At 39.1% G+C, this 23,422-nt stretch overlaps 2 protein-coding genes across 2 annotated transcripts; both read right to left on the bottom strand.

Annotated features, from left to right (window-relative positions):
- Positions 1 to 2,073: 2,073 nt before the first annotated feature.
- On the bottom strand, positions 2,074 to 13,521 carry qser1 (glutamine and serine rich 1). The gene is made up of 13 exons (XM_014470703.2): positions 13,088 to 13,521; positions 10,682 to 10,791; positions 10,414 to 10,551; positions 6,969 to 10,256; positions 6,453 to 6,766; positions 5,599 to 5,715; positions 5,380 to 5,513; positions 5,113 to 5,285; positions 4,846 to 4,977; positions 4,669 to 4,766; positions 4,404 to 4,550; positions 3,659 to 3,754; positions 2,074 to 3,522 (listed from the first exon to the last, which is right to left on the bottom strand). Exons 1-13 carry the CDS (start codon positions 13,195 to 13,197, stop codon positions 3,382 to 3,384), a joined length of 4,998 nt encoding a protein of 1,665 aa, XP_014326189.1. The 5' UTR covers positions 13,198 to 13,521; the 3' UTR covers positions 2,074 to 3,381.
- A 536-nt stretch (positions 13,522 to 14,057) lies between these two features.
- Positions 14,058 to 19,044, bottom strand: prrg4 (proline rich and Gla domain 4). Its single transcript, XM_023331707.1, has 6 exons — positions 18,494 to 19,044; positions 18,237 to 18,400; positions 18,131 to 18,158; positions 16,904 to 17,042; positions 15,922 to 16,116; positions 14,058 to 15,826 (listed from the first exon to the last, which is right to left on the bottom strand). The coding sequence occupies exons 1-6, from the start codon at positions 18,591 to 18,593 to the stop codon at positions 15,799 to 15,801; spliced, it is 654 nt and encodes a 217-aa protein (XP_023187475.1). The 5' UTR covers positions 18,594 to 19,044; the 3' UTR covers positions 14,058 to 15,798.
- Positions 19,045 to 23,422: the final 4,378 nt, after the last annotated feature.

The raw sequence follows: 23,422 nt of genomic DNA, 5'->3' as shown, positions 1-23,422 counted from the left end.
TGTGTGTGTGTGTGTGTACCTTATGACAATATTATGTTGAAGCTATCAGCAGAATCTGATTTGTTGAAACCAATCTGACGTTTAAGGACATGTAATAACAACGTAACTACAGGTCTAAGTCTTGCATAGCAAAGAATGTTTTACGAAGAAGTAAAACTTTCAGTGCGTTTCCACACATGATGAAACATAAAACTACATCATCACTCAGCAGATAATGTCTCATGAAGAGAAATTTTAAAAGCCAAGAATGTTTTTCAGTCCAATGCAACAGAGAGCAATCGTGTTTCTGTGCCCTCCTCACATCGTCACACAGCCTGAAGGTCCCCTCAGTCTGACTCCCACATATGGAATGATACAAGGCATTAGCAATTCATATGATTTTCATCTGGAGAGCAGACTCTTAGAGTCCATCCGTTCCAGTTGTGCCCCAGCTGGAATCCAAAGTGCATGCCTAACTGGACTATCCTCCACCCCCATTCCACTGTCCGGCTCTAAAGGACAGAGGACAGTGCTGTAACTGCACCACAGAAGCACTTTTGTGTTTTGTGGATCGCCAGTAATTTTTTCCCCCTGCATTGTTGCTTCTCTGTCACATTTATTCAACAGCCCCGAGACCCTTCTGGTCCGCCAGCCGGTCGCTCTTGGGTTATGAGAGTTTGGTGGGCGAGCGTCGCTGTTGCTTTCTCTCCTTGCTGTGCCCCATTGAAGAATGTAAGCCAACATTTGCATGAAAACACTCAACAATTTGGTAAAGTTTAACTTTAACTGACCCCTGTGGACTGAGCTACAAAGGCAAAACAAGAATAATGTATTGCTGACACAGTTTTTTAAACCAAGTGCCAAAGCGTTTGCAAAAGAAAAGTACAACTCACTACGATTTTCTGGGTAAAACAGTTCTAATGAAATTGTTTACACCACAGTCGACTATACTTAGAATCTCCATTTCCAAGAGTTCTCACTCCCAAAAGAGGATCAGTGGTGTGTAAATTTTCTAGTATATTCCTGCTGACACAGAGGAATGACAGTTTTATTACTGCATGTGAATTAAAACCACTTCATTGCTGTTCAATTGTTAAGGCAGTCTAATCTTGTGTTTTTACTTTTAATCATCTGATAAATTCATATATATAAAACACAACATATTTACTGACACGCTGCGTTTCCTGTGGAGAAAAACCCCAGATTATAAAAATAGTTTATTTTTACAAATCACCTGCAACAACTTTAGAGACGCTCTTTCGTTAGTAGAATGCTCTTTATCCTATTCCATTTCACACTTTTATCAGCACTGATTTGGATTTCTGAGCATTCCTCTTTGCACGATGTTGCTAGATTGTCCAGAGTCCGTGCCCCGGTCAAATGTGTCGTCCTCTTTAGTTCATAGGATTTTTTTTAGCTTTGTACTGCAAAGAATCAGGAGAAAGATGAGCCTGTTTTCACATTTCTATATTGATTTAGTCATAATTTGAATCATCACCATATGAAAAACACAATGAGGACCCATTTTCTGGTTCCCCAGAGTTCAAGTGAACCACTCTAAAAGTACCTACAGACTACAGAAAAGAAAACAAAAAGTTTTACTGGCATCATCTCCAAACAAGCAGCTGTTACGAAGACTTTGCGACACCAAGACGTTAGTTTCCTAAAATTGAGATTCATTGATTTGTTTTCATTATTTTCCTCTGACCTGATCATGGTGCAACATGACGGTGACAATGAGAAGCTGCCAGTTTCATCTTCCTCCATGGAGTTTGTGTGTTCTTGTGTATGAGTGATTCCTCCTCTCACAATCTAAAACCATCCACATTCGTTTAACTGTTTACTCTAAATTGCCTTCAGGGATGCCAGTATTTTTATCAGAGCTGATTTGAATCAGCACTTATACTACTATATAGTAGTATATGAGTGGCAACCGGTAAAGGTAAAAACACAGACCTCTGCCTTACTTAAATGGCTTGTTGTCCTTTCTATGTTACAGAGGGACTAAGACAAACTTTTAAAGCCCAGAAAAACAAACATGTCAAGGATTGAAGTTATTAGACACTCTTGTCAACAGAAACGGTGTAGTATGAATTACAAAATGATTAGGTTCCATTTATTGTACAGGGGTCGTTATGAATGACAAAGATTTTGCATAAATATTTCGGAAGGACAATCAAAAAAAAAAAAAAAAAAAAATCAAACGCAGATTTTTTTCTAGACGGTTCAACATGGAAATATGCTACTGTAGTGAGAGATTAATTAACCTCAATAAGTTAACACATCTTTACCTTGTATGAAAGATGCTGTACTCCGTTATGTAATCTGGTAACAAATATAACATTTTCCCTAGACTTTAAGAAGTAAGCCTTGCTTGCACAGTGCGAAACACACCAAAACACATTTAGCATATGTGCCATTTTATTTATAAACTGCATCTGCAAGCAACGAGAATTAGTGATAGCAACATTTCTGCCTCACATTCATTTGTGAGGAGAAACGTAAAAAAAGACAATGAAAAAAAAAAACAATGTCTCCTAAGAATAACAATTGCTTCTGTGAAAAATATATATTTGTCATAAAATGTGGGCTTTGTATATAAAACAATATAAAGACAACTACCAGTTATTTCATTTTACCTTGAAATAATTCAAGGTAATTCAAGGTATTTCTGTTAGAGGAAACCAGTAGCTGGTGCTGGTTCCATTAAAACGCATCTCAGGAGGGGAAAAGGCGTCCGACGCATTAAAGTTAGACACGCATCGTTTGCAGTCGCTCAGCTCCACAAGAGAACGGCTGCAGGTCTCACCTCTCGCTTTTCTTTCCACAAAATGTACATTGGACATGGAGAAGTTGGCACTCCATTAAACAATGGATGTTTATCTAACAGTATGAACTACAGTAATACTTTATATATACTCAATTTTGTACAATATATCAACTCTGTATGTAAGCCTACTTAAATGATTGATGAAGGCTTGTTAAAATGGTACTTAATCAGATTTCTGCCTTTTATTTGTCCCACTCTACTTCCTCTATCAATTGTTTTCTATCTAGAACACAATTAAGGGTTATCATATGGCATTTAGCCAAAAATAAAGGAGCGTAGAAAAGCCAATAGAAACCTATAAAAAAAAGGCTCATAAAAACATGGCTTTTAAAACTATAAAAACGTACAAAGAAAAGGAGTCGCACTACGTGGAATTGTTCCGAAGTGCCTCCCGAAACAAAGTCTTTTGTTGATCAAGTTATAGCTCCTGACATCTCTGTGGCTAGAGGGGAATCCACTCCACACTCAGTCTCTGCTGCTGTGACTTCAAGGCATCCATTTGAGTTTAAGCGACGAACTTTGCAGTAGCTTCCCCTTGTACTTCTTTTTAAGTCAAGACTGCCAAGGCTAAATCATCTGCAGACCTGCTGCACTTGACTGATTAGCTCTCCAAAGCGATCAAAGAGCCCGTCCACCCAGGCTCCGTTCTCCAGGCACTTTTGGACAGTCTCTTCCTGCCCCAGGTTGCCAGCCCGCACCCGCAGCGATGCAATCTAGACGACAGACACAAACAGACTCTGAGGAGCAGCATGCAGGAAATGTCTCCAGATCAATTTGTATCGGTTAGATCAAAATCGCATAATAATAAACAAATTTAGCAACCAGCAGAAACTGTGGGCGATTCCTCACCTCGTCCTTACACATGAGGTATGTGTGGTATTTGTAATGCTGCAAAGAGTGGTACAGAGAGAACCACTGGGTTTTCTGCTGCTCCACTGTATACTCCTAGAAGGGGAAAAGATGATGTAAGGAGAACAATACAGAGCAAAAATAGGAAAATATTGACTTCTGTATTAAATAATCTAGAACAGCAACAAATTCACGACTCAAAACTTAGAACCTCCTGGATGATTACAATGTTATTAAAAGCAGTTATCAAATACATATACATTTTTAAAAAATCTGTTTAAAACTGAAACTCATTGAGGTTCCTTACATTTAGAGTGTCACATTTCAATAATTTCCTTAAATTTTGATAACTTTGGCTTGATGCTAATGAAACATTGATATTTTTAGAAATTAAGAATATCATAAACCAACAATAGGAAAAGGGCTCTTAATACACAAATGTTACTATTTAGCCTGCACCATCTTTTGGGCAAAGCGTTAACACCTTCCATAACAAGGTTAAACCAAAATGTTGACGGCAAAAACAAAACTCACACTGTTATTTATATGCATATTAATGGAAAATTGAGTGGAAGAACAAAAGGTGCACAAGCAATAGTATTAGTACACCACTCTTACACCTGAGATGTCAAAAGCGTCTTATTATGAAGAAGGGTTGGAGGACAGGCAGAAGGACAACTGATCATGCTGCGCCCTCTCCTGGACAAATCACGTAATAAAACATTCTGATAAAGGATGAACATACCTGAGGCACTTTGTTTGGCAACTTGTAGGACTTCATCGTCTTCTTGTTGTAAGCCCTCCCACTGAGACGTACCTTAAAGGCTGGGGTTTCCCCATCCTTCTTCAGCTCAGTCACCACTGAGATTTCCGGGAAGCTGTCTAGAGCTGTCTGGAAAACAACAATAAAAAAATAACTCAGCCAAGTTAAAAAGACAAAACAGGTTTGTATATGTGCCTTTTAGCTTTGTTCACTAAGGCAGATGTGTAAGGTTAATAGAAAAACTCACCTTTAAGACCTGCCCTATGTGCAGTTTGTTAAGCAAACGTTTCCTGATATCAGTGATTATCCCATCTACTTTCTTCATATGCGGCAGAAGCAACTCATCTGTTGTAAAAAAACATGAACAATGCTCTAAACCCCAACTCAGAGTAGTCAGATGACATTGGAAATGTAGATCACAAACCATTTGCCCTCTCCAGTGCTGCCATCACATCTTCATCCAAAGCAACACTAATAAGAAGCTCAACAAAGCTTTTGAAAGTCTCTTTCGTAGTACGTGTGTTGAGGAGCCTTGAAGCAACTGGAGGGTTTAACTCTGAAGTGTAACAGAGACAGAAAAATTCAGGAAACGGCAAAGAGAAATAGACGAATACAGATTCACGTTAAAGTTAAATGAGAAATCCAAATATTTCTGTAAAACAAAAGTATATTCTCAAATCCTCCTCAGTACCTTCTTCTGCAGATGATCCTGAGAGGGTGGGTGAAAACTCCTCCTTCCATTTCTTCCTCTTCTTGGGCGGCGGTTCTGCCCGTGGCTTCACTTGTTTGGGACGGGGCTTATGGTTCTGGGGAGCTGCTGAAGGTGGATCTGTCAGGCCCAGCAAAGCTTTCATCTGAATAGCCCTGTGAGACAGACAGAGGGAGAGAGAGAAAGAGATAAGTTACACAACTGAAATGTCACTCTAACAAATGTATGATATTAGATTTATCAACTTACTTCAGCGAACTCATAGGCTTGCTGCGTGGTTTCCGACTACAAACTCTCACGTACTCCCTTTTGTTAACCGTTTCCAGAAATTTCACATACACTCTCTTATACATCGTCTTTGCATCACCAAAGTATCCAAGGTACTGCAGTGCCAAGGAAAAAAGGTCACATGTTGAGAGGAGACAGAGTATTCGAATCCTCGTGCATCCAGAGACAGATTTAACTCACACTGTTTGTGGCAGAAAACACTCTCTTCCCATCTTTCAGCTCAGGCACAAATTTCTGCAGCAGTGCTTTCTGGACCTTCCAAATAGCTGGAGGCTCCACTCCTGCCCTCATTGTGGCCTGAAGTCGTGCAAAAGATGTAAAAGAAGAGGGACTTCAAGACTTCACAGCAAATTAAATTATGACATGTAATTAATTGAATCTCATTAACCTTAGATAAGCTTTTGGTGTACGAACACTTAGCTGAAGCCATGATGACTAAAAGAACTTTATCAAGGTAGGCTAGCCAAAATGTGGGTGGCTCATAGACTCACACCAAACAACAATAAAAGATGAAGCTTAAACACACTTACGCAATCTTGTTAGTGTAACTTTTAATTTTTTTCTCCATAGCAGATTTGTTAGTTTTTCTGTTGAATTATACTGGATATTTGTCACAAAAAGAAAAGAGTGGAACAAGTTTTGAAATCATATGACCTAATTTTTTTCCAAATGATCTAAACTATTCTGTGCTATCAGGGGTGTGTCAATGCTGTGATCTAATGTGCTATAACACAACAAATCTTTGCAGTTTATGCATTAACTGGGAGAAGGTGAATGTAATACATTTTCTTAAATATTCTCTGTTTATGATTCTGTAAATTCCACCAGATATAGCTGGTGTTTAGTCAGCACCGGATTGGTCAAAGGTCCAGCATGGTGTCTGGATGCCGCTTTAGTTTGTGGAGACCAGTTTTTTGGATGCCAGATCTCTGATGAGAGTTATTAAACAGAGGCAGGCAGGAGTCACATGCATAGTTTGTAATACTAAAGGAGCAGAAGCACAACTCTGATTCTCACTGTTGAACTTCAAATACCTTAAAGGTTTCGATGTCCTCATTCCTGATGACAAACTCGTCTCTCTCTCGATACATCCCTTCACCCCCGCTGTCAGACGGCTCATCGTCAGTCAGCCCCTCCAGGGCCACGCTCATAAGCTGCACAGCTAACTCGCCTGATGCAGTCTCTTTTGATTTCTCTTTGGTCATAAACTCCTTCTCTCCTGAGACTGTGGTTGGCGCAGGGGTCACGACAGCAGGGGCGGATACCGGTGGCAGGTAAATCTGGGTGATTGTGAGAGGGATGGTGGGAAGCTGGACAGGCTTCATCACTGTAACCTGAATTTGGTTATCTGAAGAGGGAACAGAAAGGTATAATAATAATAATAATAATAATGAGGAGTTAACTTATTTTTGAAGTCAATCAAGAGTTTTAGCAAATTAGTGCAAAGCTTTTCCTGTCTTGTGATAAAAAACAATTTTCCATTACAGCAAAAACAGCATGAAAAATTTCAAAATAAGCTGAATAGTCAAGTTTAGGTAGGATGCCATTACCCATAGTCGTTTTCCGATCTGAAGTCTCATCCAGAGCTGAGAGAGCTGAGCTGATGCTGTTCCTCAGAGCTTGATTCTTCCCAGTACTCTCCTCTTCGTCTGAGCTGAACGATGGCAACGTCTCCAGGTTCTTGTGTAGATCCTCTTCCAGACGTTTCTGCTGGGAGCTCAAACCTGGATTCTTCTGGGGAAGCAACGGTCCAAGAAGAGTGGGCACTTTGGGTGGCAAAGGAGGCAAAGTGCACGGTTTGGAGGAGGAGGATGGTTTTCTTGGACGACTGCTACTTCTTGTAGAGCTTGGGGAGTACTGCTGTTTGGGGCCAGATTTGATAAAGTCTAGGAAGGAGCCAAGGAAGCCGGTTTTGACCTCTGGCTGCTTCTCTTCCACTTCACGGATCTTCTGCCTGATTCTTTCATGCTGAGGACAACTGTCCTGTGTGCTACTTGAGGCAGACGGAGGAGTGGCATCACTCCCCCGTGAGTTTTGACGCTTAGTTTGTCCACTGCGCTTAGCCGGTCTAGTCAGTCCCTCACTGTCCTCAGAACTCCCCGGTTTGGTTAAGGACTTGGAGCGTGCTTTCTTTTTTGGCGAGTCATCACTACCCGGACATCCTTGTGTTTCTGCACATTTTGTAGTCTCTTGAACTCCATTGTGGACACCTGGAGAGTTGAACACCTGTCTGGCTGAGTGGTAGCCACTCTCAGAGGTCATTCCATCTCCATTCATGACAAGATTAATGTTGCTGTTGTGGCGAGCAGCCTGATCTTGGCTGTCTGTAGCCATCTGAGCACCATTTAGTGTCATGCTGACAGTTTGACAGTGAGTGTTGGTGATGGCAGGATGTTGTGATGAGGAAAAACTGGGCGACATCTGGCTTATATCCACAGTCAGGAGCTGACCTTTGGAATCAACGGGACTTGCCCTTGCAGTCATTTCAGCCTCAGCGGACGATGCAGCTTTGACAAAATCTTGAGGTGTGACACCACACGCCGCCACAGTGGCAGCCAAGATGTCATCAACATTTGACAAAATATGTCTTTCATCTGCCAGGAGCATAGAGTCTGGAAAGCAAATAGAATTAAGAGCAAACTGGTTCTTGCCATCATTTGGCTGCTGACTTGCTGTCTGGCTGTAATGGTGTTTAGAGGAAGAGCATTCTGAACTTGGTTCAGACATGACCACAGTCTGCTGACTCTGGTTTTCATTAGAGACATTTGTGCAAAGTAGGCCTCGATCCATCTGGAGGTACTGTACGTGAACTGGACCCAAACACTGGGCTGGTTGGACACCCTGCATTGATGCTAGCTTTGAAGAGTTCTGGCTTTGGTGGACAAGAGGTTGCTGGACCAGAATCATCTGGTTGGGCTCAAGAAGCACCTGAGAGCTGGGGACTGACATAAACTGAGAGTGGGTAGCTGGAATTTGACCCTGGGACTGAGAGTGGGTTTGCTGATTTTGTTGGTGTGGTTCAGGAGATCTGAGTTGTTGGTTAAGATGCTCTGAACTGAGAGGTCCATGTGATGAAACAGAGGTATTTGAACCCTCTGAGTTAGCAACTTCATGACTATCAGCACTGCCTAAACAAACCTGCTGCTGGGCCATGCAACCTACATGTTCATCCTTTGCCTGTGCCGAATTTGCGTGGCCAAGTCCCAAGAATTGTTCGTCAGAGCGAGAATTGCTTCGTATAACACTCTGTGGTTTGTGATCATCCATTTTTGAAACCACATAGATGACATTGTTGTGAGAAGCCATGCCATTATCAGCAACAGAGACCATGGATACCTGCTGTAGAGCCTCGATGTCCTGGGATGGAAGTTCTTCAAGCTTTTGTTTGGCATATGTTGGATCTGTTTCTTGCATGGAGGATCTTATGTCATTCTGTATGGGTTGAGCAGGTGAAGAGTATGTAGGCAAAGATACGGATAAAACACTGTGAGGCTGTGTCTGTTGGTGGGACACACTGGTATGCGCTGTACCTGCCACTGAGTCCTGCATGTGGCTATAATCCACCAAAGAATTAGACGTAGGAAGACTTTGCACACATGTGGATTGGAACACAGTATTGAGGGATTGTCCCATGTTGTAACTTTGAGAATGTGTTGCTGAAGCTTGCTCCTGCGACTGAGAGGTAAAAGTCAGATTTGGGGGCTCCTGAGAGTGGGCACTGGAGAAGCTGTCTGAGAAATTTTCTTGACAGAATCTCTGAACCTGGGCTCCGTACTGGATCTGCTCTTGGTTCAGCCCAGGAGTGGTTGTATAAATAAGAGCTTGGCTAACGGGAGCCACGTTGTCACAGTGACTCGAGTGGGATGCCAAAGTAGTGTAAAGTGAGGAGAGTTTCTCTGAGGGGGAATGGGAGGTCTGTGACTGTGTTTGTGGAGCTATGTAATTTTGAGACAAACTATCTGACATTAGGCCAGACAGCTGGACTGCTTGTTGATTAGCAATGACAGAGTTCTGCTTCTCAGTAGGAGAAGAATAACGCTCCGGAGACCCTGTTCTCAAGTTCTGAGTGTGATTCTCTTCATCTCCAGCAGAATGTGAATTCAGTCGGGAAGAAGTGTCTTTATTTTTCAGCAAAGAAGTGGATGAGTACGGTTGTGTTCCACAGTCGCTTTTAGATTGTGGAGACCCATTGACTCCTTGAGTGGAGTCTGTTCTTGAAGACGGACTGCAGGACACTGGTGTGTGACGAGACGGGTCCTGCTGGTAAGACATATCCGTTTCACTGCCAGAGCCAAAATACCCCTGCAGGGAATCCTCTGAATTGGGCATGTGCTCTGAGGGCATGTGGCTACTTGAAGGCCTCTGGTGGTGCTTTATTACACTACATTCACGCTGAAGAGCTCTTTCAATAGAGCCAGAGAAAATTGTGGCCCCATAGGACTGTGAGGCACCATGAGTGGCGGGCAGAGCAGAAGGAAGAAGACCAAACTGGGGCTGTAGTAGGTGGGGGGCTGACTCCTGGGCTGAGCGGTAAGTGGAGGACTGCACAGGCAGAGCTGAGCCCAGAGAGGGTGTAGAGAGGTGATTGAAGGTCAGGGCAGTGGGAATCACAGCTTGGCTGGGTTTAAGATTAAGCAGTGGGTCATGGTGAGGAAACAGCCCATTGGTGGAAGTGCTGAAGGCAGAATCTGGAAGTGTAAGGGATGTGTTGGCAGCATAGCTCCTGGGTGGGTAGGCACCTGTGTGCTGAAAGGAGGACAGAGCAGCAGGAGAGGGGAAACTGGCTGTGGAAGGCAGAGCACCAGTTAGATACAGCTCTGTGGTGGAAGAGTTGGCACCTACAAAGAAGAAATCAAAGTTTGTAATAAGCCCAGCATGCATAAAGCAAAGGGACACATTGTGCATAATTTGTGAGCTTACAAAAAAGAACAACTTCTAAAATCATCAAGCAGATTAGGTTTGTTTATACACAAACTCCATTTTCTGTGTTCTTACCAGTAGTCCAAGATGGTGGTCTAAAAGGAGGAAGCAAAGAGGCACTAACAGGACCAGTCTGAAGACTTCTTGACTCCATGGCTGACAGGAAGCTCATGATTGAGGTCGCAGGATTATTACCACTTGACTCAAGTGTGCCTACCAATCAAAATGAAGAAAAATTTAATTTAAATTAAAATCATCCTCAAAGATTGAGGCCTTCGATACTGTTAGCCATTTAGCTGACTGGTCCCACTTATGAACAAAACTTGCAGCATCTAAAACTCACGTGCAGCTGCTGGGATGTGTGCTGTAGTGTAAGTGGGGAGCTGCTGCGTTGTAGTGTAGCTTTGCTGTTGGAGAAGCTCCCCATCGAGGTTTGGTGCAACATAATTGGGACTGTGTGCACAAAACAAACAAAAAGTTAATTTTTCCAATTGCTTTTATTTTTCAGAAGCAACACAGATCCACCCTGTGAAGGCTGAGCAGACAGAGAATTCAAAATTTCCATTGGCCACCCTATAAAAATGAATTTTTAGGAAAGTTTTAAGTCAGGAGTGTAATAGGTCTGATTAATTTAGTGCTGAAGTTTTATTTCTGGCTCCGTCTCAAGACTTCAGTGACATAGATAATGTCTTGGTCACGTCACAAGACAGGGATGCCCAACTCCGGCCCTCAAGGGTCAATGTTCTGCATACGTCCATGCACTAACACCGATTCAAATGACCAAATTATCTCTTTAGCCTGCTGCCACGTTTTGCCGTAGACTGCTAATGACACATTTCTCTAACTAAGGTATGTTTAGAATCACCTAAGGACACAAGCATCTGAAGGCTGACTTTGGTCACAACTGGTAAAGAGTAGCAGATATCTGTCTACACCTATATCAGATAAATTACTGTTTCTCTACTTACTCTCAAATAAGTTTCAGAATAAAGATGAGCCCCATTGCAAAAATACTGAGATTTTAGGAAAACATGCAGACGTCTTTGCTTTCTTCAAACTGGGTTAAACATTTTATCTACAACTTGTCTCTGTCGACAAATAATTAAAACTAGTTACTGAATATCCTTACTATAGCTAAGCCTGTCGCACTAAGCAATAAATCAATTAATCACATGATAAATTAAAATGAGTTCAATAATTTCCATTTGCATGATTTATTGTTTTTCTCGTCTCTCTCTTTCTACCAAAAGTTGGATGACAAAAGTCTTGTGTCTTGTGCATTATTGGTCTCAACTAGTTTATTTTGTCTACAGAGACTTCAAAATTAATTTTACTTGTTGTTTCTGTTGTCTTGCTTATTTGTTTTGGAGATTTTAAATGTCTTCCAGTTAGTGTTAAATGTTCATTAGAATTTAATGTTCATTTATCTCTGAGAATGTGTTCTTGTGTTATTATGCCACTATCATTATATTACTTGAATGTGGTCTAAAACAACAATATTATCAGTTATTGTAGTAACTTCTGGCATAATTTATTGTCCAGCAAAATTTGTTATTGTGACAGGCCTAACTATAGCTGCAAGATATGACATTATTGGTGTGTTTGGCAGCCAAAGATAAAGTCTGCTGCAGGTTTCCAAACAGTGGGAAGTACTAATTTCAAAAGGATTTTATCCGTTTGCCAAGAGAAAGAACCTGATTGATCGGAGTTCTTGTCTATTGGGTTTCTTTCTAAAAATATCACCCTTTGTTTGTCTTTTTTGCTTTTGCAAAAGTAACTCTACAAATTTGCTTCAAAATGTGCTACACAAATAAAAGATTAAAACAAATTTGCATCAGTTAGTCAACAGAAACAGTCCTTTATTCTCAAATATAATTAAATCAACTAGTCAACCAGATTTAAAGTACTGACCTTCAGCCAGAAGGTAAACATCTGTGAATGGAAAGATCCTAACTAAGGTTATTCTGGCTTTTTACTGATTCCTTTAACAAATACAAAGTGCCAGAAATCTTGCAGCTGTTTGCTGATAAGCTGACTTCAAAGAACCCAGAATTCTATAAAGTAGATAACTAAATCATATACCTGGCTTCCTTAGGTGTTTAAACAGTGGGAGCCAAAAACCAATGATACTTAGATCGTTTTTAAAAGAAACAAGCCTGATATATTTAGAAAAACAAATTTACTTAGAAAAAAAGCACTACAAAATGAACAAATAAGCCATTAATCGCCAAGTTTGGTCAGAAGACCCTTCAGTGTTTCACTAACTTATTCTCAATGAATAAGCAGCAAAAACCATGGCATGAATCTACACAGAGCAACACGAAACACTTTCCACAACTGTCATACAGTAACTAGCTCTGGCTGCTAACAGTCCAATTTGCTTTGGTTTCAACTATTAACCACGAGTGGAGAAAATACATTAATACAATGAAAGTAATATACACACCTGGTCAGCTCCTAGTACAGATACAAAAACACTTTATTCTCTAACTAGCTGCAGTCCACGGACGTGATAGGGGACTGTTTTGCTAACGTAAATTAGCGAGGGGTTACATATCAACATACGGCTCAAAAATCCCAACAAGTTAGACTCTACAGCTGTGTTTATGTCGCGAAATATATCCACATATTTCAGTGTCCCCCCCCCTAAGCAAAATAACCTCTGTACTTCTCTCCAAAAGCAAACACTAGGCCCTCCATCACCGATATTTCCTTCGGAAGGTGACCCGCCCTCTCCTTCAACTCCTACCTTGGTTTGATAGCGACTGAGCCGCGCTCATAGGCCCATGAAGCTACGGTCTGTGGTGGTACAGCCAGCGCGTCCGCGAAGCTGGAGCTCGGGTAGTTCCTGTCCATCATCCGGTGAAAGGTTCACTTCCACACAGGAGCTTCGTGAAGCAGCGGGAGCACATCGTAGCAGCCCCGGGTCGTACCCACCGGACCCCGGGAAAAGCGGTGTACGGTCCGCAGAGGGAAAACAAACCCGACGCCAGGCTGTCCTGTGTCCCAGATAAAGTGTCTCCTCTCTCTACGTGATTTATTTTTCCTTCATTTCCCGTCACGTTAGTTTGTTAGTTTACAAGAAGTCTTCGGTGTTTGAGGCAGGGACACATGGCTGCACCTAGCGGGCTACATGAAACTTCTTTTAAGGATGGATTGTGTTGCACTGCAGACAGAAACACATACACACACAAACACACAGCAGGGAAATTTTAATCCGAAAAATCGACTCCAGATGTCCCCCCCCCCCAAAAAAAAACTATGTGACCATGAGCATGCTTGAATAAACAAGTAAATAAATAAATAAAGGTAGTGTATTTATATAATTAAGGTAAATGTATTTAATCGTATTCAAAATGATTAATGAAACAAAGTAATTATATTTTCTAATATTGATGGTTATATATGTTATATATGTTTCTCAAAAAATAAAAGCCATTAGGCTACTAATATTGTGTTAGAAAAATATTACTTATGAACCAAAACAAAGTCCAATTTAAACCAACTAACGTTTAGCAATTTGTAAATTGTGTCAAAGTATCATTTAAATGTGCTCTAACAAAGACGGTAGTGCAAAACGTAGGGGTTAAACAAAAGCATTTTTTTTCAAATGGAAAGTGAATTTATCTGTCCAATAAGAATTGGACTGCAAGAGTGTGTATTTCTTTATGACTGAGAAAGCCCTAAAATATGGCATTGCAATACAATTAGACAAACATAATTAAAATAGAATTTTATTTAAAAATACAGAAAAGATTTTAATTCAAATTACAGCTGTGCTTGGTACAACCTTGAAAAACACAGTTGCTTAATGAAGTGCAAATACTCGCATTTTGAAAAAATAAATCTGTCTTGAAAATAAGAGTTCAGTAAGTATTTACAAGTACATAACTTATTTGCATCTGCACTTTTAAAACAACTAGATTCTCAAACTACAACTTTTGGTTCTGATGAAGCAAATTGTTGCATTTTTTAACAATCCACTACTATTGGTTTTGTTGTACTTTTCAACTGAATAAATTGTTTGCAATCATTTTAAAAGAAAGAGCATCAGTTACATAATTTTGTAATGTACATAATAAATTATGTGCATAATTGAATGTACATAATGTATTATAATTAAATAAATTAGGTATAAATGTGATCATTTATCTCAGCATAGACTATGACAGGAAAATAGGAAATCAGCATATAATTGGTGCTGTGTACATTCTTCAAATTGTAAGAAAAAAAAAATCACAGTTTACAAAAAGCACCCCAAAAAAAATAAAAAATAAACAGTGAATCACCAGGTACCAAGCTGGTAGTTCAGTCCATAACAAATGCTTAGCCAATTTCTTTGACCGCAGTTTTTACCATCAAGGAAATTAAAGCAGTCTGACTTTTACTGTGAGGAACTCATACAAGCCAAGTCATGTCTGTCAGATTAATATGCCGTGTTCCTTGGCATGGGATCCATAGAAATTCCACTTTTATGCACTGCTTCATACCGTCTCTGCTCCTTCGAGGAACAGTTAGATTTTCATTAACTTAAATCAAACACCCATCATTCAGATAAAAGTCAGTAAACCATAACTGCATTATAAAGCTCATCCACGGCTCATAAATCCCAACACGTTAGACTCTACAGTTGTGTTTATGTTGCAAAATATATCCACATATTTCAGTGTTCCTCAGAAGCAAAATAACCTCTGTACTTCTCTCCAAAAGCAAACACTAGGCCAAGACCTACACTAGAGGGGTAGATCAAGAAAGGAACCAAAAACTAAGGTTTTATAACTGGAGTAAGACTTACTTTAATAGATTATCAAAAACAAGCAAACAAACTGCTCCCCGTCCCAAAAATGCGGTTTGGTCCATACCGACACATTTTAAAAGAAATTTTTTCTTTCCTGAAACTTTCTGTTAAACAGTAACAATGTTTTCATTTTCAGCAATTTTATATGGAAAAGTGTCCAATTTTCTTCACTAACTCCCGTACACTAACTCTTTGGGAACTATTTCAAAGTCTTAAAGTTTAAAAACATATTTGCCACATCTCTGTCAGGCTTTAAATCCCACTGAAGATTTGTGGACGACACTGAACATGATGCTCAGCAAACCCACCTCAAAAAGAAAAGTATAATTGCAGAAAACATTCATACTGGACGAAAACTGGTAACTCCAAAAATTTAACTTTTCAGTAAATAAAAAAAATGTTTCTTACTTCTACGTTAATTATAACAGGAACACCCAAAATTAAATTCATGCTTTTGCACACTTTTGAACTTCCATTCTGTCTATGTAGGGAAAAACAGCTTCATAATGGAGCAAGAGGTACAAAACCACCATTATAAATCTTATGATGTAAAAATAGATACAGTATTATGATGTAGATGCTACTTATAAATTACATTTTAATTTCACAGTCATTATCTTGCATTGTTATTTATATATATATATATATAATTTTTTTAAAGATTATTGTCGAACACTCCCCGGTCTTGAGCTGAAACCCAAAAAAAAAAAAAAAGAGTTACAATGACATGGTTTTTGTGAAATGGGTTCAGAAAATTATTAAAAGTATCAGTTCACATGGATTACCCAGGATACGGAGGAGGTGGCGCGTCGTGTTGTCCACTTGCTGAGATCGCCTGCTCGTATGAGGGTAGGCCAGGAGGGTCTTCTACATCCAAAGTTGGCCCGGATGTTGGAGAGAGCGCAGTCTGTCTGGAGACATCGTCCAACCTTCGCATTATAAGGGAGGCATTGCTCCTCCTAGGATGTCCTCGGATGGAACTGTGAGGAGAGGCAAATGTTTACATTAGGGCATACTTAGTGCAACAAGAGAACAAATTGGAAACTGAGTGTCAAACTTAGTCGTAACGGAACACGCATTTATGGCTGCAGATTTCGCAAGAGGCATAGATGGAGAGTTCAAACAAACAGTTTGAAATCCCAGTTATGTGCTAGTCTAACTTTTCTCTTTGCAAGTCAAAAGTCAATAATTTTATGCTTTTAAAAAGTGACTGTTTGATGTTTTTCTGTGAGACAGAGAGAAAGTACACTGTTATTATGAAGTACTTGAAGATGTGTTGTGCTTATATTACAAGATCGTGTTACATAAGAGTTAAGTTTGTTTCTTCTTGTCAGTTGTATAGAAGAAGCCTTCTTCACTTAAATCTTTCTCTCAACATCCAAGCATTTAACCATAGTTTAAATCCATTGTGGGTCTGGTATTTGGGAAAATCTTCCTTGAATCTTAATATCAGTCTGGTTTTTCCTTTTCAAATATGTTCGATGTGTTTGAGATTAGTGTCTGTTTGGAACACTGAATCATGTCCAAATATGCGTCAAATGTCAAGAGAAATCAATCAGAATGTTTTTTTTAAAAAAAAAAAAACAAACAAAAAAACAAAGACAAGGCCCCAAACTGTATCAACTACCAATATAAAGCGGTGGTAGCATTATGCTGTGGAGCTGTCTCATTGCCAATTTTACTGGTGCATAAAGTGGATATAGTATCTAAAGACCAGTTAAATTTCTATCTACTTGACCTTACCAAGTGTGGATGAAGCTGACTTACCTTGGACGACGGCTGAAGCCGCTCTTAAAAGTGGATCGACACAAATACCAGATCAAGACACCAAGAATAACAACCACCACTCCAGCACAGATGAGTCCCACTAGAAGTCCAGTTACATCCACCCTTGAGGAAGTCCCCACTGTGTATTGACAAAACCACAGAAAGTATATAACAACTATATAACTTAAAAGCTGAACAGGACATTGTTCTAGCTTGGAGAACTCATCTAACTTGTCTTTATGTACAACTGAAAGTTATTAGCATTTATCCCCCGATCAAGTAATGAAGGTAATTATAGGATTGATTAGTCATGAGAAAAACATGTGAAATCAGCTTGTGATCTGCACTGACAAAACAAATAACACGCGCATCAAAATATGCAAAACATTCTGCAGGTTAAAAGGCTGCTGACAGACTAACACAGTGACACTACGCTGACCAACAGGAAACATAGTTGCCAGGAAGAGAGCTGTAAGTCAAGTCTAGTAGATCTTATTGGGATCCTACCTATATATCCTCTAATGGTAGGTGTAATGTTCAAATGTACAACCTCTAGTTCATTCAATATGTTTGACAGCATAAACACAAGTAATATTTTTTTTGCACAACTGAATACCCATCAGACATTAAGGGGTTAAAGCACATTACCAAAGATAAATGATCAAAACACCAGTGTAAACATACAAAAAAGCTGATCAGTTATAGGAAAGATAATGCCAATCTTTTCTTGGCATTATTGGTAATTATGATTATTGACATGATGTAATGATGTAAAGTCGCCATTTTACATCATCTAATACATTCTTATCTAATTCCCTATCAGACACAAACTTCCTGACTGAATGGAAATAATTAAAAAATTCTTAAACTATAAAGGGGTCTGAAATTTTTTATCTTAACTGTACACAGTTTTACATCAAAACTCTTTATTTGTATTGCAAGACCTAAGTGAGCTATACCCACTTTTGGACCGATGTTGCAAATTTGCCTCAAACCACCACAAGCTAAGGTGGATCATGTATTACACATACCAAGAATCATACTGGAAACATTTTGCTGACATATAGTGGTCGATATGGTCTATAGTAATTTAACTAATATGCATATTTAATACCCAATTTAAGATCTATTGTATGTGCTACACTCAAATGAGCAATCTTAACTCAAGCCAAAACAGTAATAACATAATATCCAAAATATTATTGACATTAATTATGTATTTCTTACCTTTGGTGTATTCTTTCCAAAAGGCATCCTAAAAAAAACACAAGCAATCAGAAACACTAACTAGAAAAGGCACTTTGATAAACAGCACTAAGTATCAACACTTAACTGTTTGTGGTATGTTTTCAAAGACTTCCCTTGCTTCCTCATAATTGCAGACTTCTTCCCTACACTCCCTCTCCAGGTTGCCAGGAACAAACATTTCAAAGTCAAAGCGATTGGCCAGCAGATGGCGACCCAGGAACAACTTCGCGTCGGACTCACCTGTAAACACTTTGACCAGATACAAACAAGTTAAGAAAGGACATGTTTGGAACAAGAGCCAGGCCACAAATAAAGCTGTTGGTAGCCTAAAGTATGTCTCACCTTGATCTTCTGACACTTCATTTTGGGACATTAACTTCCTCGCAGAGGCCGGGTTTCCAGCGCTCAACAGCTGAAGGAACACGAACAGACCGAATAACATGATGAATCCACGTAGGCTACGAACTGTCCGTAAACTGTCTGTCCTTTCACACCACAAACACTGCTCCCAAACTTTTACAGCGAAAAATAGTAATCACAATCAAAGATCTTCATTATAAAGTAAAAAAACAAAAAACGCAGCACATATTAATGTTCAGAGTTCACTAACAACAAAATGAAAGTTATCGGAGGGAGCGGTAGGTGGCCCAAGCTGTCGTTCGTGACGCTGATAAAGGCGAAAATGGAAACGTCCGATTTCACTCATTAAAACTCCATTCTCTGTCTCTTCCCCATAACGAACTTCAACTCCTAAACTGGGTAGCCAAAACTGAGGTTAAAGATGAAACCAGCTCCAGAGACTTAACAAGAAACGACTTGTGTTACTTCCCAGCAGGTACGGTTCTGTAGCTACTCCGAAACTGTAGAGCAAGGCTTTACCTTTACCTTGACTACATTTCATCAAGGTGAACGCTAGATGGCAGGAGAAACACACCGAACTGGGAATACTCATGCTAATATTTTAAATACGTGGGATTAAAATATGTCCTCTGACTAAGAACCTTATGATACTTTTAAGCTATCGCCCCACCCAGGGACAAATCATATTTTTGGCTTTAATCACACATTTCTGTTGTAATCTTATGTAATCGAGCCATTAAATGTCTGGCATCCTAAAAAACTTTTGTTTTTGTAAAAGAAAAGAAAACATATGCCAAAATAAATACCCCTGGTATAGAAATGCACAAAGTTAGAGATCTAAATGAGTTGGTGTAGTGTATGAAATAATACACAGTTTCTCAATTTTAAAATGTAAAAGGTGCTTTCTAAGAAACTCTGCCATGAGCTTACATTGAGAAAGTTGCCTCAAGGTAAGTTTTCACTCAAGTTATTAGAAAGTTGTTAAGCCTGTTCAGCATGGTCTCTTGAAGGATCACTGCATTGTTTTCTAAAAAGTGTGAATTCAAATAGCATATGATTCAATGTGAATCATGCCCTGGTGTTTACTGTAACCTGACACCAACATGGACATCCGAAGGATGTTTTGGACTGCTGTGGTTTGGTAGCACTTTGGAGCCATTGGCATCCATAGCAGAGCTGTGTAAAAGTCTTAAAATAAAATATACATACGGTATATTTTATTTTTATCGTTCCAGTAGCAGGTTCAAACAAACATTTTGGAATCTTCAAATCTTTCATTTGTGTAAACCTATTTAACAAGGTTCACAGCACCTTTAGTAGAAAAACAGTCCCACAGCTGTGAACATGTGGCTCCACCATGCTTAACAGAGGGCATGGTGTGCTTTTCCACATATTTATATATTTTTTCCAAATCAGATCCACCTGTGGTGTTTGTGGCTGAAAAAGCACAATCTTGTTCTCATTCAACCAAAGCATACAGTAAAATTCTCAGTTCTACAAACCTATGTACTAGGTTAACATTTTTACACATCTTTTCCGGGTGTGCCAATATAGCATGTAAAGCACTGAAGAAAAACATTATGCAAAGATGTATCATTGTTCAATTGAACTTTAAAAGCAGTGACAACTTTGAGTCCAGAATCTGTTGTTACCGATTAATTCCCCCTCTTCTTGTACCTGATTATATATATATATATATATATATATATATATATATATATATATATATATATATATATATATATAACATTCTCGTGAGTTATCTTTGAACATGTGGCTCAATTTTATGCAGTGCAATTAATTTAACGGGACCATCTTGTTGTGTGAACATTCTAATGAGTACATGCATTAACGTTTCCCAAACAACATAACAGTTTTATGCCTTTTATACAGCATACTGTAGCATCTTTTGAGATCCTTCAAGTCAAAGCACTTAATCTACTTCAGTCAGCATTTTCATAGCTGTTTGGCTGAATGCTGCACTGTTAACAGCTTCTATAGCAATGCTTTCTATACAGAAAACTGTAAATTAAGCTGAAATAGTTGGCAGGATTTAGGGCAATCCTCCCCTAAGTTGATTAAAAGAAATGCATCTTGAGTAATAGTCTGTGTTTCTCTATGCTTAAATTTGGTTTGGTAACTATGGAGATATTTGGGGTTTGTGGGGCTTTTGGTTTTTGCTTACATATCTATGTTATCTAACTGTCTTCTGGTTGGTGCTAATTGAAGTTCAGTTGGAGTCCCACTTCTGTAGTTGTCTGCATCTCTTAAGTATTGTAAGATTGTTTATTTATGTGGTATTGCAAAATAATATGTTACTGTCAGATGAGCTGCAATAAGTTTCGAATGATATTGTCTTAATGCATAATAATTAATGGTAAATACTAGTTGATGGGAGAGAAATGTCTGTGCTTATTGGTGTTATAATCATCTGCAATAAATTAAATCTACCAATGTTTCATTCTTAAAGACTACAAGTTTGGCTTTATTAGATTATGACCACACCACTCACTTACTGTAAATGACCTCAGCTTTGAGCAAACAGGGGTCAGTTAACCAGAAATGTATTTACATGTTTTGGTGGGAAAGAACAGATCATCCACCAAAACACACCTAAAACACAAGTAGGAAAAACTGCAGAAGTCATCTGAATCAAAGCTGGAAAAAAAATATAGAAACTGAAACCAAATCTAAACTTGAGCTTGAGTCACAAGTAGTTTCCATCTGCTCTGCTCTCTTCCTTGAAGGTCACTATGATGAGATTGTGCTCCAGAGAATGTGTTTTGTGATTTACACCCTGATAGTGGGTAGAGATGCTGGTCTGCTGTGGAAAACTGGACACAAGTGTGCAGTGAGATTAAGCAGACCCCTGAAATGACAGAACAATTTACTAACAGATTGTAGTAGTGAATGGCACTCCAATGGTCTAATTAATCTAAAAGAAATACTTCAGTGTCTGGACTAAAATACTAAAACTGCAAATCAGTGGCATCCGAGACGTCCAACATTGGTCTACATCAATTAAACGGAAAGTTTAGCTGTCAAGGAAATGAGCACGACGGATGAGAGCTGAGGAGAGCCAGAGTGCAACGCCAATAATCTGCACTACGTCGGTCACTGCTGATTTCATCACTTACCCCGAGGAGAAAAACTGAAACAAATCCCTTTTACACCTAATCTCTATGACATAAATCATGAGATTAACATCATAATATGCTAGAGGCCACCTGAAAATGGATTATAGTTCTTAAGAAATTGGTATTTAATTTACAAAAATGTGAAACAGCTCCAATATATTTTTCCCATTTCACTGACATTAAACATATTGAAGAAACATTTGCTTGAATGACCTCTTACTGACGAAACATTTATTGTATCTAGTCCAGTTTTTTTTTTTTTATCTCCATCAGTGCAAAAACCCCAAAACTCTCAGGGCCAAACTTGGCAGCAACATGAAGAAACGGCTTGAAATAAAAGTAGCAACATCTTTCCTGATACCATTTTCCTCCCCAAACAAGCAAACTGATCTCTACTGTTCCTTAATCTTTCTAAAGCCAGAAGTACTCAGAGAGGTGATCTGATCACACTGTGCTTCCCTGTGGCTCTAGTGTGGTGCTACAAATTATTTCTCTGCTGCATTTGTCAAGTGGCTCACTTCTGAATTAAAGTGCTGCATAGAACATCTATGGTTGAGGTCGAAGTAAAGCCAGTTCAACTTTTCTAACCAGATCACTGTGTTGGGAAGAAATTAGGTTTACTACAGTGACAGAACCAACATGCTGCTGGTTGTGTGTGACTGAATCATTAACCGAAAGGGCCTGATCAAACTGATAGCAGTATGTAGTTAAACCAGTGAGGTCAGACATTTTGTTAAAACCATGTGGTTAGAGGCGAAGGCAAACACTTTCCACACAGTACAGTCTAGTTCTTAGTTTGTCAAATGACCTCCATATACTTCATTCAAGCCTGACTGTTAAGACAGGTCAGGCATGATATGTTTCTCATACTCCACAGATTTTGGATCAGTTTGAAATATTTGAAGAGGTCATGTTGCCTTATGCTGAGAAGGAAATACCCTCGAGTGTTTATGACATCTCCTAACATTGTGATTAACATGGCGGATCAGCCCAGCCCCTCCGGACCTTAATCCAACAGAACGTTAGTAACATGACATCAAGAGTACGGTTTCTGGCAAAACTAATAAATGGAGAGGAATTATTCCAATAGTTCCGGGCAGGAATACATGTTCACAGGGGAAAGAACTTGGATGACTCGACACAAACGCAAATGTGATGCTGTTCGTCAGAAAGAAACCTATTAATAGCATGATGACTCATAGAAAGACTATATCTGGAAGCATGTTTCAGGTTTACAGAAAATGCTTGAGTTTGTAGAGAAATGAAGACACTTTATTTTTATTTTACAGATGAACTTTGATTTTCCTCAACTTCTACAGAGGGATTAGTGTCCTAATCAAAACACACTTTCTTGTGTTTTGATTTCGACAACAATGTTCACCAATAATGCATGGTTTAAGTATAAACTAAGTATAAACTTTTTTTTACTAGAAATTGCATAAAAAATAAATATATCAGCTGTCTTGCAAAACCCTCCGGATTTCCAGAACAGAATTTTCAATGAAAGAAAAAGATACTTTTTAATGTCTATTAAAAAGTATCACCTAGATAGTAATTCATACAGTTTGGTCAAAGTCACATAGTGTTTTTGATACTTTTTAAACGTCAATTCATCAGTAACTATTGATCATAGACAGTTGAAGCATGATCAATAGATGATTTTTTAAAAAAAAAACAAAAGTCAATAAAAATGGAAACAAAAGGTTTTCCCCCAACAGCAACAACTGAACCATCTATATTTTAGGACTATAACAACTCATAGCATTTCTTTAAA

Source organism: Xiphophorus maculatus, chromosome 4, assembly GCF_002775205.1.
Source record: "Xiphophorus maculatus strain JP 163 A chromosome 4, X_maculatus-5.0-male, whole genome shotgun sequence".
In the NCBI taxonomy this organism is placed as follows: Eukaryota; Metazoa; Chordata; class Actinopteri; order Cyprinodontiformes; family Poeciliidae; genus Xiphophorus; species Xiphophorus maculatus.
This window is presented reverse-complemented; position numbering and strand designations above follow the sequence as displayed.

Excerpts from the sequence above, each read along its gene's own strand:
- prrg4 (XM_023331707.1), bottom strand. The coding sequence starts at position 18,593 with ATGTTATTCGGTCTGTTCGTGTTCCTTCAGCTGTTGAGCGCTGGAAAC. Across the intron at positions 18,401-18,493 it reads TGAAGTGTCAGAAGATCAAG|TGTTTACAGGTGAGTCCGAC; the intron begins GTGAGACATACT and ends ATCTGGTCAAAG. Across the intron at positions 15,827-15,921 it reads CCACCTCCTCCGTATCCTGG|CTCAAGACCGGGGAGTGTTC; the intron begins GTAATCCATGTG and ends TTTGGGTTTCAG.
- qser1 (XM_014470703.2), bottom strand. The coding sequence starts at position 13,197 with ATGATGGACAGGAACTACCCGAGCTCCAGCTTCGCGGACGCGCTGGCT. Across the intron at positions 5,286-5,379 it reads AAGCCTATGAGTTCGCTGAA|GGCTATTCAGATGAAAGCTT; the intron begins GTAAGTTGATAA and ends TCTGTCTCACAG. Across the intron at positions 4,767-4,845 it reads AGCACTGGAGAGGGCAAATG|ATGAGTTGCTTCTGCCGCAT; the intron begins GTTTGTGATCTA and ends TTTTTACAACAG.